Here is a 14,964-nt window from a genome sequence, read left to right as displayed (position 1 = left end):
TACTGCCCATACGATGTCGTCATTAAGCGGCGGCATGGCTCATTCTGGACTCAAAATAGGAAAAAAAAAAGTTTGTCAAAACTCTCATCGTTTGTCTTATATTATTTTGTTTTTAATGATGGCTATTCAGTAGCCTCTGAGGAGCGAGTCGTCATATCTGTCGGGACTGCCGGCACCGCTGCCGTTGGCGCTATCGCTGCTCGAGAAGTAGCTCTGGTCGATACGGAAAATCCAGTCCATCTTGTCACGCTCGCTGCGTGCGGCAAAGAGCCACGTGTTGTCCGTCCCGTAGATAGCGAACACGCCGGCCTGCAGTCTTTCGCTCAATCGCTGTAGACCCCCATTGGACCCGTTCGCGGCACCGCCTGTGCCGGTGCCTGTCCAAATGGTTGAGATGACGCGCCCGGAAGCAGTCCGGCGGTGGCTTGGACGGAACTCCTCGACGCTACCGTTGGCTTGAGAACTCACATCATCGTCATCACCCGATAGGAGGCCGATCACACCAGGCTGGCTGTCAACGCGCGAGTTCCGTAGGCTCACAATGGCCACTTCATCGCCATCCGTGACGGAATGTATGTGAAGGTATGGCCGTCGGAGCTCCACAAATCTCTTGACCCATCTTGTTGAGCTGCTATTAGGAACCAGCAGGTAACCTCCCTTCAGTACCTTTGGGTTTTTAGGTACTCGGATGATCGTAGGAATCAGACTCGGTGGGGCAGATTCAGGCGCAGAGCCGTCCGCTGGTGGGTCAGTATTGGCCGGACTTAGAATTTGCAGGAGCGGATCAGGATATTTGCTCCAAAGCTTGAGGCATCGTTCAAGAAGATGCTTTTCCCGCTCTGGCATTTCCGCTTCGTTTGGCCCCTGTAGCGGTACAGTCTCCTCACCCTGCTGAGGGGTTTCTTGACCGTCACCGCTCAATAGATCGTCCTCTGGTATTTGCGAACTCTCTGGTGTGTCGTTCAGAAGGTCGTCATCGTTGTGGTCGAAGGTTGGCTGAGGAGGCAAGTCCTCTTCTTGGGGTTCTTCTACCGCTGGCTTCGATTTTGGCTCAGGGAGACCAATCTTCTTCAACAGCGTCTGCACAGCTCCTATTTCTGCGATGCGACTTCTCTTCTTGCGAGAGAGGATGAAGTCACTGACAAGAGATACACCACGAGGAGTCCAAGTGGTGAGCTGTTCCTCCCCCTTGACGTAATCGTGCTGGCTACTCATCCTCCAAAGATCGCCGATCCTCTTGATCGGCGCCGGACGCATTGAGAGTGTGAAAATCGCGCTGGTTGCATGAACAAACCGGACACTCTGCCACAGCGCGGAGAACATCGATGTCTGCCGTATGTAAGATCTGGACATGATCTGGCAGCAGATGTTCATTGCGAACTTCATTGGCTCTGCAAATTTGCTGGAACTGACCTCCCAGGCCACCGTCATCTGGACACGGTACTTCTCCGCTGTAACTCTGTCTAGCAGTAGCGAGTTGTGCAAGCTTGAGTCCCACTGCCCAGTCAGCGTGATGCTACGGGTACCGTTTGCGTTGTCGCGAAAAGCAGGCTTGTTGGCAAGCTTGAGGGTGATGGCTGGGGATGAGGAACCCATGTCGGGTGACTTTCCTGCCTGATCCAACAGTCGAATCTTGCCAACTCTGAGGTTCATGGCGTCGTCCCAGGGTAGGGCATCGCCAGAGCTGTGAGTTATGTTAATTGCAATCCGACGTTGTAGACCTTGATGGAGGTGGAAAGTGCCTCCATCCATCTCACTTGTCTGGGCGACCTCCACAGGAGCGTATTCTCCTTCTTCATTGAGCTCTAGAATTTGTATCCTCGCAAGCATATCATGTTTCTCCTCAGTATAGAACTGGGACTCGGCAATCCGCGCGTTTTTACCTTTACCTCGAGATAAGGGCACAGCATCTCTCATATCGTCCCAACTCAAGAGCTTGTCTAAATGCATAGCTGAGACCTTGGCGAAGATAGCTGCTCTGAGAGTCACCGTTTGCGAGCTAAAGAGTGGAACGCTCATGCTGTGCACACTCTCAAATCGGATGGGTCCTTCGTCGAAGTCTTTAATCATCTGAGTGGTCGTAATGCCGTCTTCTTCGGAGACGCCAGGGATGAACAGTTGCGCGTGTACCTCAGTGCCCTCTCGTTCGGCGAAGCCCACCATCTCATGCATAACAACGTTAAACTTGAGCGTATTTGAAGGTGCTCTAGCATGAGACGGCTCCAATGAAAGCTTGATCATGCCAATTGCATGGGAAGTATGGGGCGAGAGGACATCGAGGTTAAAGTCCTGAACCCTACTTTGGAAGACTGCCTTCAATGGCACGTCTACTTCTCCAACAAGAGTGTACTGCGGCATGCAAGTCTCGACAAAGGGGTTGTCAAGACTGAGGTGCTGAGCGTACTCTGGTTGGTCAAGATACTGATGCATCTGTCTCATTTGCCGGACTCTGTCGTGGAGTTTCTCCAAGCTCCAGAGGTGAACAACACTGTTCTTGTAGTCAATAACGCGCACGCCAACACATGGCTTTTGAGCCTCATCAAGCGCTATGTCGTCGCCTTCACCAGTCAGGCCGTTGAGAACCATATCGTACGAAGAGCACAGAGAATGGCCGACGTCGATGACTGTAAACTGAAATACAACTCCCTCATCAAGTTCGTTACTCATGATTTGTGCCTCCTTTAATGCTGATGCATGCTGGAGTACTGCTTCGGCCATCCGCACGAAGCGTCTGGTTTTCCAGTGGTTGATGACCTGTCGGCCAATTTCGATTTCTTCGTCTGACAGCTTTGGGTTCGCTTTCGGTCTCTTGAGTGGATCCATCTTCTCGAGCTTTTCCTCAAATTGGCGACGTTGAACCTCCAACTGCTGCTGCATATCTTCCTTGATAGTTTTCAACGTCTCTTCCATTCTAGTCTTCTCCTTCTTGATCTCTTCCACCTCAACATTTGCGGCTTCCGCAGTCTTGAGTTGTTCTTGATACTCCTCCTTTTGACGATCAAGCTGAGATTGCATCTCTTCCCGTACTTCTCTCATCTTGTCATCAATTTCACCTGGCTTTGGGGTCGACGGCATGGTAAGGGCAGTGTCTAATGAGAAGTTGTCAATGGTGCCGGTTGACATGTACTTTTCCCGAATTGGGTAGGAAGTAACTGATTCCGTGTCATCGTCTCCGTCCCGACCATTGACACGCTCAGCACGAGCTCGTTGAATGCCTTCGAACAGAGCGTTAAGCTCTTCATCAGTCAGACTTGCCAGGTTTTGATTAGTGCCGAGAATGGCCTCAGCTGCCTCGCGACGTGCAAAACTCCAATCATTATCACGACCGGTACGGAACGGGATGGGTGAGTCCGGCCGGCTATCACCAAATTCCGATCCAGCCTTGCTCCAACTGCGCTCATGTCCCGGACGAGGGCTAGCAGCCGGAGTTGGCACTTTCCCTTCGAAATTTTGCAGTTGGCTAGCTGTGACGGACTGACGCAGAAGACTTTTGTCAGCCCGCTCCTTCTGTGCCTCCATAGGATGATTGAAACGGAAGATATGGAAGTCGCCTAGGATAACACGATAACCAGAATGCAGCTGCTTAGGCTCTTCGATGCGTTTTCCGTTGACCATAACAGACGCTCCTTCACTTGGGATGACCATGACGGTGCCGTCTGACTGGTTCTCGAAGGCGCAGTGATCATGCAAGATACGCGTCCCGTTAAGGCGAATGTTAGCTTGATTGTCGGCGTTCGTGTCCATGTTGCCAACCGTCGTTAATCCGGGCTTGAGATTGTAAACCAAACATTCTGCAAGTAACGGGTCGTCTGAAAGATTAACCAAATGGGGCATCTTCTTCGGCGTAGAAAGCCCAATAAAGCCCTTCTCGATGCTGATGCCGAGTTCCTCGAGGGCGGCCTCACGCTCTTTTTGGATTTCTTCGGTCTTGGCCAACTTTTGCTCCCAAGTTTGGTTTAGATCTGATAGCAGCTTCTCGCTCTGGTTAAGCTGCTCGGCAATCTCGGCCTTGGAGACTTTTTTGACCGCTCCATCGCTGGATGTGATTGACACAAATTGTTTCTCCAGTGGCGTACCTTCAGGGTAGACCTCTTCAGACGTGATGGTACCGCCAGCGCCGGCTCCTCCAACAGCACCAGGTGATCCGCCGCCACCACCTAATTGAGTCCGTAGCAGCGCCAGCTCTTCTTTCAGTTCTCTGATCATGCGTGCATTGGCATCCTCGTTGACCACGGCATGGTTCTTGATTCTCTTGGCGGAATCGGCATATCGTAGAGTACTGAGGGTTTCGTCGTAGTTGATGTCGGCTGGACTGATGGCGGCAATCATAGCCGTCATACTGTTTCCACCTAACGAATCTTTGAGTAGCCACGTTAGGACACTGTCTCTGTAGGGGACTTGTCCACCTGCTCCCTTCTTTTTCTTTCCGGTTGAAATATCTGCTAGGGCTGAAATGACACGACCCAGTGAGGACAATGATCTGTTGATCTCTGCACCTTCCTTCAGACGGGCACCCGTTGCACCTGTCGATGTGGCTCTTTCTGAACCAGCCAAATCGACCAGACTGATCTTTGCAACTTTCTCCATTTCCATCTTGGTTTCTGGGTCAAACTTCTTTTGTGTGAGCATCAAGGTGAAGACGGCGTGACTTCGACTGGATGTCTCGTTCATGTTTGTTGCAGCAACTGTTCTGGCCTTGTTTCCCTCGTCCATCAAGTGCTCAATCTCCTGAAAGCTACCGACCACCAGTTTCGCCAAGTCTTCGACATAAGGACCGGTGGACGGATGTTCGCGCACTTTGAGGTTGCCTTTGGTTGACGGGTTGAGCAGATCCCTGACACGCTCGTTGTAGATTTCGAGATAAGACACTTCGACAGTACAGCGCAAGTTCTTGTCTTCCTGCAAGGCCGAGATTCTCCTAAACATGTCTTGACAAATGTTTGGGATGATACCAACTTCCTTGCCGTAGCCCATCATGGAGTACGACTTTCCTGAACCGGTTTGTCCATAGGCGAAAATACAGTTGTTGTAACCCTCAAAGGCATTGTCGAGAAGTGGTTGACCAAGATCATCGAAGAGGTTATCTTGTCCAGCGTAATGGCTGTCTTTTCGATCGAAAGACCAGTACGACCTATCGAATGCAAACACTTTCTGACCAGTATCCTTTTGGCCTTTTGTGTGAGCATCGGGTGGTGAGGTTAGAATCGTCTGGTTCTCTTTCATTTCAATGATACATTTTGAACCCCGGTCGATTTCTTTTTCCCATCTGTCAGTAAAGCGTACCAGTCCACAGACTTTGTTGCCCCCTCATATCGCAGCGGAGACGTAGTAGAGCTCGGCATACCTCGACTGTTGAACGGTCTAACTCTCACCACCACCTTAATGTTTCCACCGCCGGCCGGAGGCATCTTTGCGATTGTTTTGGGGGCACCTGCCGCCCGACTTCACGGCAAACCGTGCCGGTTGTGCGGATGGCAGGTTCTCTTCGGCAGACCAACGCTGATACCGTCCGGTAAGGAGGTGGGCACCGTCTGCGACTGGATGACAGCAAGACTCGAGTCGAGCGGGTATCGTCTACTTGTGATGCCGACAGCCCTCTCAGCAGCTGGCCGGTATCATTATCCAAGGGTTGGAATTGTAGTGGGCTGTCTCGGTGGGCAGCCGCGGATCGTTAGGCGGGATTATGTCGATTTCGGTGGCCAAGTATTTCCCTAGGCGCTTGCTGGAATGACGCAGGCACGGGCCCCGCAAACAATATGGCCGCTCCCGCAGAAGAACACACTACGCTTTCGGTCGTTGATAGAGCGTCTTCGTACACAGAATCGATATCGTTTCGGGGTCGTATGGTCGTGGTCGTGGTCGCGTAACACAAAGGGGATATGTCGTTGAGCAGAATGCGAAATTACGGTACGGAGTACATCGGTGTCAACAAAATCTCGGAAGGAGGACGCGGTCGCTCGCGCACCGCATGACGGCCCTGTGCAGGGAAAGTACGTTGTTTGATTGGGTCGGAAATTAGCTATGCTCAGGGTCATTTCACGTGCCAATCCGCTCAGCGGGGTGTCGTCACCAGCTCTGATTGGTGTTTGTGTGACTAAGCAGCGCGAATCAACTGGTTTTGGCGCCGTTGTTGATTGTTTTCTCAGCGCTGGTACACAACAACCCACGGTTGTAAATACTTGGTCTCGACTTGATAAGACGACCTATCCTGGTTTTCTTACCTCTTCACCCTAAATTGAGAGTGGGAAAAACAAGACCAATGATCTCCGAAATGAAGACTTCAATTACAAGATGCAATCGAATATGGCCCCATTGGAATGACCATCAGAACCAATGCTCTTCTCATAAACCTTGGTTTACTGCAAGCTCCCATCTGAAACTGTTGCTGAAAGCAGCTCAAGAACGTATGTGCCTTAAACATTGACTCATCGCTTCCATTTAGGTCTCTCTTTCTCAAGATGCCAACGACCACAATCATGTGCTATTACAAAGCTTGCATTCCAGATCTCCTATCGCGCTTCAGTGTTGCCGTCGTCCCTCTTTAACTGTTTTCATACGGCTCGAAAGAGTTCATCTTAATCTTGTCAAATCGTTTCTTGGTCCATCCCTGTCGGGTCGCGAACCGGACGCGTGTAGGCGCTTCGTAGTTCTTCCTGTCAACTGAACTGAGAAAAAGCGCAGCGGGTATCCTTGGTCACAAAATTACGACCATCATGACGTTGGCCAATGGCTTTGTCTCACCAGCAGCTTGTTATCGTCCGAGGCCTCCGCCCCTGTTGAACGGACAGGCAATCAATCACCAGCAGAGATTTTTGCGATGTTCAAATTCCCATGTCAAAAGACACTAACTAACGAACGCCGTCTTGAGTAATCCAGCGAACACTTATCTCAACCCTGACCTTCTGTGAACCGCTCTTGGTGTCAAGTTGTTTCTACGTCATTAGCGCCGTTTTCTTTCTCTCTTACAATTATGTTCTCTTGCTTCAACCCATAACAGCTGAAGGTAAAGTTCTTGATGTAAATCTGAGAGGCCTTGACCCTGAATAGGAAATCACGTTGGTTCCCAAAAGGCCCCTTTTTGCAAGCAACACATGACCAGAAGCTCAATGGACATATTTGCATTGCAGTTTGTAACCTGGATGGTAACTCGCTCCATCTCAACGCTCGACGCGAGTAATTATTTGCAACCAAGTTCAAACTAACGAAACCCTTGCATCGGCATGAAAACAACCATTGTTGAGGTTGCAAAGAACTACCTGGTCCACCAAATCATTACGACTATACGGTTACGTCTTATAAATCCCAATGGCTAACGCCAGCTGTTGAATAATCCCTCGACTTTGGAATGCAAGCTCCATCTAATTTGCATAAACTGGCATAACTTGGTACTTGCCAGTGCTGAGCATTACGAAGTCATTCCCACGTTAGGCAGGCTACTGACACTGGCACCCTTGAGCGAAGTCCCTCAGTTTTTATCTGCGACAGTCAAACGTCGCTTGCCGTGGGGCAGTCTCTTTTCCCCCAGGTCTCAAACAAAACTTCCGAAGATAACCTTCTCGACAAGTCTTCCGCCCCCTCAAAGTGGCCCCCCCGGGACACGATGCCTGCACTTGCAGATACGGCGACAGTTCCCCGGTGACCATTCAAGAAGACCATCCGCGGTCATCAAGGAGCCCCGGCTGGCCACCAAACCGCAGGGAGCTGCAAGCCAGCCATCGGACGCCCAGCGTTGGGTTAGTTGGGTTGGTCACCCTCGGTGACGGGGGCGTTGACGTCTTGCGAATGTCTCCTCCTCCACCAGCCTGCAACATAATACATCAACTACATAGTACCCAAATGCCTACGGCAAATCAACCCCTTCTCCACTAATTTTCTCACGAAGACCTTCTGGAATCAACAACCCCTGCTTGTTCGTTGTCCGGGTCGCCTTCGTCTCAGAAGGCGCCACTCAACCGCCACAATGGATGGAACGTCGTGATGGCAATAGCAACTGGTTCTTTGAACCTCCTTTCTGCTCACGTCCGCCCTCGCACACGACCGCTGAGCGGTTCGCACGTCTATAGTCCCGTTCATGAGAAACGCCTCCAGTGTTCCAGAACAAGCTTGTCGGGAAATATTCCCCCACTACGACAGGAAATCCGACCCTCCAACCACCCCCCGATGCTCACGGATGTCCCACCCCGCCTGGAACGCGACGGACCCCATCCCCTCTGGCACCCTGCGCGGGAGGGCGGAACCCCGTTACCTTTTTCCAAACAAGCTCTTAGGTAACGGATGCCAATAGGTTTGACAGCTGCTTGAATAGCCATCTCCGTAGACACGCCGAAGGCCCATCGCCTTGGCAGCGCTTTGTCAGAGGGTGCGCGTGCACATGTCACCATTGAACAAGAAACATAGTGGATAGGGAAAAGAAAAGAGAAAGAAAAGAAAAAGGAAGAAAATCAAGTATACCGTCGCATACGCTAGCGTTTCGTTGTGCCGTGCCTCCGGAGTGGACTCGTTCTAGGAGATTTAGGACCATCTCTCAAACATACCAATACTCTCGGCGAGATTTTCCTCCTAACCAAACAAAACGGCGATCGACCGTCCTTATCCTGGCCGATAAGATGCAAGTAAGCAGCCCCCCAAACGGTACTCTTCAAGTACGACAGGGGTCCCGGTGTTTCTCAAACACACCCAACGACCGGTTGACCCGTGCCGGATCCGGGAACGACGCCGCTCCATCTTCACCCATTTTCTTCTTGCTCTTGTCAAACTTGTGGGAAAATAAGAAAAATCCCGAGCCACTAACTATGCCCCCCATCCTGCAGAAGTAGTGTGTTGCAAGAATCCCCGTTAGCTTGAATCCGCTCCCACGTTGTCAGAAATGACGTCTGCCCTCCAACCTTCATATCCGCTACGGATTGGTGTGGTAGCAGTGTACCTACCCTCCCGTCTAGAGGGATTGGCCAAAGAGTGGCGGGAACCACAAGCAACACAACACGACCCAAATTAGGGGCGGGCGGGAAGGGAACCAGAGAAAGAGAAGAAGAAAAAAACCTGAATTATAGTATAGTTAGTATACAACCGAAAGCTTAGGATTATGATCACCGTCAACTTTAATGCCCTCCAAGCATAATCAGACCCTGCCATCCCGTCCGTCCCTTCCCGTCCCCTAAAAAAAATGTACGAAGTTTAAAAGAAAAGAAAAAAAAAAGAAAAAAAAAAGAAAAGAAAAAAAAACCACCTCGCGCAGTAGCGCCCACGTTGCCCCAAAACTCTACCGGCTATGCACTGCACCAGTCCCCAACAACCCTGTCATACGATGACCTCGCAACCTTTCCCAACGGACCGTGATCCAATCTCGTGGCAACGTCGCAGTATGCTGGGGGGCGCTAAGCGGACTCACCGATCGTCGCCTTTTGCAACTCTGCACGTTATCTCGCGTGCTTGGCGGATTCTCATATATATCATCTATACCAAGATTGTCGTTAGCTCTGAACTAAATCGTTACATGCGGCTACCGCTCTTGGCGGTATTTGCTTTGATTTTCACACACTCCCCCTCCTCCTCCTCCAACAAATAAACTAATTGCCATGCGAAGCGCTACCGATCCATTAGCCGCGATTCAATTTTTTTAAGTGCGCGACGTTAAATCTAGAAACCGGTAGGCCGCTAAATGACGCCCAATGATGGATGCTACAGTCAACCGTCGAGGTCGTGCCGTACCGCGTCGCTAGGGGTCTGGCTCCTGGCCTTTGGCCGCTTCTCCAACCTCTCGTATCAGCCGCGCTCCAGGCGCCCAGATCCGGATTTCTCCCCGGGAGAAGCGCATAACAGGAGGCAAACGCCTTACGCCTCGAATTAGTTGGGATTTCGCAATTGGAGAAGGGGGGGAAACAAAACCGAGACATATTGCTATGAACCCGGGTCGGACTCAATCCCCGATGCCAGGATCAGCAAGGGATTCCCCTCCAACAATGTCGCCTGCTGCATCATCTGTTCAGATAGTCGTGAACACCGCCTCTCGGAGCACGGCCTGACCGGCTAGTAAACCCAACTCTATTTCACTTTCCAGCACCCTCTCGCTCTCATCCCACCCCACGGCCGCCAATGTGCGTCAGTCGTGCGTAATAAGTCAAACTCAGTAGTAGATGCACACCCATGTTCATCCACCACGTCAGGGCCTCGCGGAGAATTCCCATCTACTAAACTAACTACCAAGACTTCGGAGCAATGTAAGACATCGTACTTACTTTCCACGAGCAGCATGCATGAATTGTCAATTTTGCTTTTGGCAGGGGCCCTACGTATGTCAGGCAATGGTCATGGTAACGGTCGACGGAGAAACAGAAAAAATAAAAATAAAATTTAGAAACCTCCAATCACCGGGGCGCTTGTAGATTGTCAGTTTTAATCTTGCGACTGGCATAAGAATAAATCGTCTTCACAGTAAAAGTCCATCGAGTGGCGGGAATGATGTCATCTAAAAGTTTTGATTGTTGCCTCTAGTTCCCCTCATGGAAGAGTGCTTTATGCTATGATAATACATTGCAGCCATTGACTTTGCAAGGCTGGGGTGAAGAATTTAAAACATGTGGTATTGTGACAAAGAAAATGAGGGCGCCGAGGCTATGCCCGCCCATACCGGGGCCGAGACTGTTTTGTTTCCCAGAGTGCAAACAATAACGCCACCCCGCACCTTGGATGATGTACATGAAAGACAGAGTACGACGATGAAAAGAAGGGAAAGGCGATGTAAGTAGTAGGGTAAATGAACAAGTATATAGGTAGAAGGGAGCGTCGCGGACGGGTATCAAGTTTGGTGTAACAATCAAAGTTGCTTCTCGGAAAGGAAGGTAGAGGGTCAGCCGTGAAGTCGTTTGAGACGTAGGGAACGTAAGCGTCAAATGGACAACAGTTTCGTAAACAGGAAACAAAATGAAAATTGGGACGAAGGGGAAGTGTCAGAGAAACAGGATGGAATGAATATGGAGCAGTCGTGGTTGGCTTCTTAGCCTCGGAACACGGCACTGGTGAGGAAGATGGCCTCGCCCTCCACCGGGCTATCCTTGATTGTAGGAGAAGATGCTTGCGGAGAAGGGACGGGACTCTTGGCGTCCGCGGCTGACAGTCCGCTTAGGGCCTCGTGGCTGCGAGCTCGATGAATTTCCTTGCGCTCGTCGTCGGACATATTTGCCGGAGTCTCGGTCTGATTGGCGGCAGCGCTCATCTTGGTGATTTCGTTCTCCACGTCGGCCAGCAGGGCGTACACATCGCTGTCGGCGTAGATACGAATGCTTTCAACATCGGCGCGTCTCTGGCTAAAGGTAGAGGCGCGCTTGCTGGCAGCAGACTCTTCCATCACCGGCTGCTCTACAATGGTACTGGGCACCTGGGCAACAACGCGCTGAGGTGAGGGAGAGCTGCTTGTATGCGGAGGAAATCCGTTCTTGGTGGGGCTCCGGGGAGGAGTGGAGATATTTCCAACACCCACTTGTGGGGTCGGATGGACGCCCAAGGCAAGCTGCAATGACTCGCTCGCAGCCGCTGTCGTTGGGGCAGGGAGTGTAGCTGCAGCAGCAACGTGTTCCAGAAGCTTTTGGCGCACTCGTGTGCGGCGGTTCTCGGCTTGCTCTAGCTTGCTGACCCAATCGTCGATGGATGTGTCCAGCTCAGCGAGAGCTTCCTCTTGCTTGAGCATCGAATCGGTGCTGAATTTGGCCATGCGCGGCGAGCGTAGATATTGGCAGATACGGGAGTGAAGGTTACGGCGACCAGCACGAAGCGAATTATATGTGCGGCGCAGATATTCAGTTCGTTCATCAAGCTGACGAAGCTCCTACATGATAATGTTAGGGATGAGCGACTTGGAGATGGAACGATTTGTAGTTACCCTTGAGAGAAGCTCAACATCCTCCTTCCTCAAAACCTCGAACCTCGAGGCTTGACCAAACGCCTGCATCTGAAGAGCCATCAACTCATCTTGCTCGATGTGTTTCGACGCCTCGCTAACTTTCCAGCCAGTCGGCAGCTCTTCAAAGGCCCTACGTTCGGCACTCTTGTTCTGGGTTGAGCAGCTTCGCTTGAGCATTGGACCGTTGTTGTTGCGCGCATCGCTACGTTTCCTCGGCCTTCCCCGATCCATGATGCTACCAGACTCGGACTGACCCCTCCTGTGTCCGTGAAGATAGGGTCTCTGGCCACCGTCAGCATCTGGTGATGTCGAACTATCCTTAGATAAATTGGGCGTCGTCGCGGTCGGTGTACTATTGTCCCACATGTTGGGCGAAGGGCGGTTTTCCATAATGGGAGCCGAGACAGGGGTAGTGGCAGATTGAACGCTTGGGCAGGCGGACAGGGGTGTGGTGAGCGCCGTCGAGGCAGTGAGGGGTGTATACGGGGTTCGGGATAGTGATCTGGGCGAGTCGTCGGCGCGGGCAGACAGCTGGCCACCATCCTGACCGTTGCTTCCAGAACGCATGCGGCTGTGTGACATTTGCCTAGCTAGGCGAGGAACGTTACCGATGTGAGTTGGTATGACGAGAGGAGCCAGTTGCTTCGGCGAGATCGGTTGTCGAGGAGTTTGATTCTCTGAGGCGGATCTTTGATGCCGCTCGGGAGATCGAGCAGGCGCCGCGCTGCCGTTGATGTTGCCGTCGGCGTCAGGTCCAGTCACGGATGAAGTGGAACCAGATGATTTGTGCTGCTTCACGTGGTGACCAGGAGCGCTAATAGACCTCTCATGGAGAGGCGGCCGTCCCGGAATTGTGGCTGGAAGGCTGTCAACTACAAATTCACAGGATAGACGCTGGTATACTCACGCGAATCCATAGGAACTTCCTGTACCGTCGTCATTGGGCCCAACTCGGGGATGCTGACTTTCCGTCGCCTAATGAGGTTGTGCTCCTTGATACGTAGGCGGAGCGAGCCGCTGCTACTGCAGGGCTTTTCCGTCTTCTCGTTCTGTCCCATGGCCAGTGCAAAGGCTTGTTCAGGGTCGAGACTCTTGCCCGCCTGTCGTTGTTGGCGATCTTTGGGGAAAAGCTGATACTTTCGTGTCTCCGGATGATGCATCCTCCAGACGAAAGGTTTGTGTTCTGTTGGCGGTTGTGTCTAATATTCACCGAGACGATTGGGTTAGATAAAGAAGCAAATCGATTGTAGAGAATATAGGGTTTAGGGTGATGAGGTAAAAGAGTGAATGCCATACCATTTCGCTGGGAGGGAGTAGGGAGGGCGACTTTGCTATATACGAAGAGCTCGCAGACTCGCCTTCGACGTCGAGCATACAGCTTGCGATGTGAGCCATTGGAGAGGAAGGATTAGGATGCGGCTGCAGGGTTGGGGAAGTGAGAGATAAATGACAAGCTGGTACAGGTCAGGAGAAGATTTGGCACAGCTATAGCCAAGGAAAGGCAGGCTATAGGTCCGGTCCCACGCTCTAGTAAAACGGTGACACGCTGACTGATGAAGACGTCGAGCAGTGAGGCTATATATGTCTATGCAGTGGAGAGGAACCAGACTGGAGAAAGACTGGAGAAAAGGGAAAAGCTCGAGTTGCGCTTGACATGGGCCCCCTCGGCCGCTTCTACATGCAGGCCAGTCTGTTTTTCTGACAGGGAGCCTTGACTCTGTCACGACCGGGAGGCTATGGGCCCTGGACAAGCATGCAGCATGGGAAAGGGAGAAACGGAGGGTCAGAGACGACTGGGGGGGTGTGGGGGGACGGCTCGAGTTGGGGCGAACGGGGGAGAGAAACAAGAGAAGTGACGACTTGGGTTTGAATAAGCTAAGGTACTCCTTTTAGCTTAGTTTCCAAGTGTGAAGGTTGTCTGTCGGTTTCTTGCCGGGACGAGAAAGGGTACTACAAGTGACCACAGAAAGGAAAGGATGAGTGGGTGCATGTATCGGGTAGCCGGGGATGTCCCTTGCGAAGCAGAAAGCAGTGGGACCTCTGGTTTCTGGGAGAGGCCAGAGATATGGCACGCAGCCAGCTAGCACGTATGCCACGAGCGAGCTAAGGTAAGGTAATACGTAGTTAGACTTGATGTCTGCACTGCGGTTGCAGCAGCGTCTTAGAGTATCCGTACATAGCTGCAAGTTGGGACTGCGGGTCATGACAACGACAAACGATATGCTCGCGGTGGAGGCCGAACCGACGAGGTTCTCACTCTTCATCCGAGTCGCAAGGTCTTGCTTCCAACATGCTTCCTTGGGCTTCTCAAGAGAAGCCTGGACCGAAATTGCTTCGAAATACCTGGCCAAGCTGGGCGAAACACGAGAGATGCACTGTCCGACTGCCGGAGGTAAAATCAGAATCGGGCATAGGGCATAATGGGTGGTATACCAGAAGCGGGCAAGGGCCACGCGTGGATGGGAAAGAGAAGAAGAGAAAGTGGGTGTGAGAAGGAGAGGCCGCAACGGGCGGCGCAGGCTACGCATTGGTAAGAACCTAAGGAATATAGAGAGAGATGGTGTACAATTGCGTGTCTGTTCATAATGGACTAGGTATAAAGCGTAATAGTCGAGGCGTGGATGAGGTATGCAGGAGAGGAAAGATGTGCAAATGTGCATGCATATCTGCGTCGCTCTGCATGGGGAGGAGAACAAGTTGAAACGGCTCGAGCACACTGAACCAGAGCTGGAGCTAAAGTGTCATGGGTGCCTGGGGCTTAAGGAAGCAGGGGTGGAAGAGAACTAGAGAGGAAAGGACCCTAAAAGCAGAGCCCCACTCATGGGCTCCGGGGTCCGCTCTGTGTAAAAAACAAAAAAAAACCAGCGGGTCGATTCCAACGTCTGGGAGAACGTCTACTGCAGGTACGTACCCTTAGCAAGGGGGTCGGTGCCATAACATTACATCCCTACGTAGTATGTGAGGTAGCCCCGCTCCCATCCATCTAGTACCCCTGACATCAATGTCTGTTGGGCCTGGCCCGCTTAGTTGCCCTCTCTTCGGCAGGGTGACCTCAGCAACAATGCACC

The 14,964-nt window shown here is 51.8% G+C and overlaps 2 protein-coding genes across 2 annotated transcripts; both read right to left on the bottom strand.

Annotated features, from left to right (window-relative positions):
* Window positions 1-126: 126 nt before the first annotated feature.
* Window positions 127-5,408, bottom strand: CTRU02_200452 (kinesin motor domain-containing protein; the record flags this gene model as incomplete). Its single annotated transcript, XM_036718458.1, has 2 exons — window positions 127-5,255; window positions 5,345-5,408. 2 exons carry the CDS (start codon window positions 5,406-5,408, stop codon window positions 127-129), a joined length of 5,193 nt encoding a protein of 1,730 aa, XP_036589458.1.
* A 5,585-nt stretch (window positions 5,409-10,993) lies between these two features.
* Window positions 10,994-13,291, bottom strand: CTRU02_200451 (uncharacterized protein; the record flags this gene model as incomplete). Its single annotated transcript, XM_070203693.1, has 4 exons — window positions 10,994-11,821; window positions 11,876-12,753; window positions 12,804-12,996; window positions 13,193-13,291. 4 exons carry the CDS (start codon window positions 13,289-13,291, stop codon window positions 10,994-10,996), a joined length of 1,998 nt encoding a protein of 665 aa, XP_070062275.1.
* Window positions 13,292-14,964: the final 1,673 nt, after the last annotated feature.

This window comes from Colletotrichum truncatum (genome assembly GCF_014235925.2).
Source record: "Colletotrichum truncatum strain CMES1059 chromosome Unknown Contig_0001, whole genome shotgun sequence".
In the NCBI taxonomy this organism is placed as follows: domain Eukaryota; kingdom Fungi; phylum Ascomycota; class Sordariomycetes; order Glomerellales; family Glomerellaceae; genus Colletotrichum; species Colletotrichum truncatum.
Note: the sequence above shows the minus strand (reverse complement) of the source record. Positions and strands in the feature narration are given on the sequence as shown.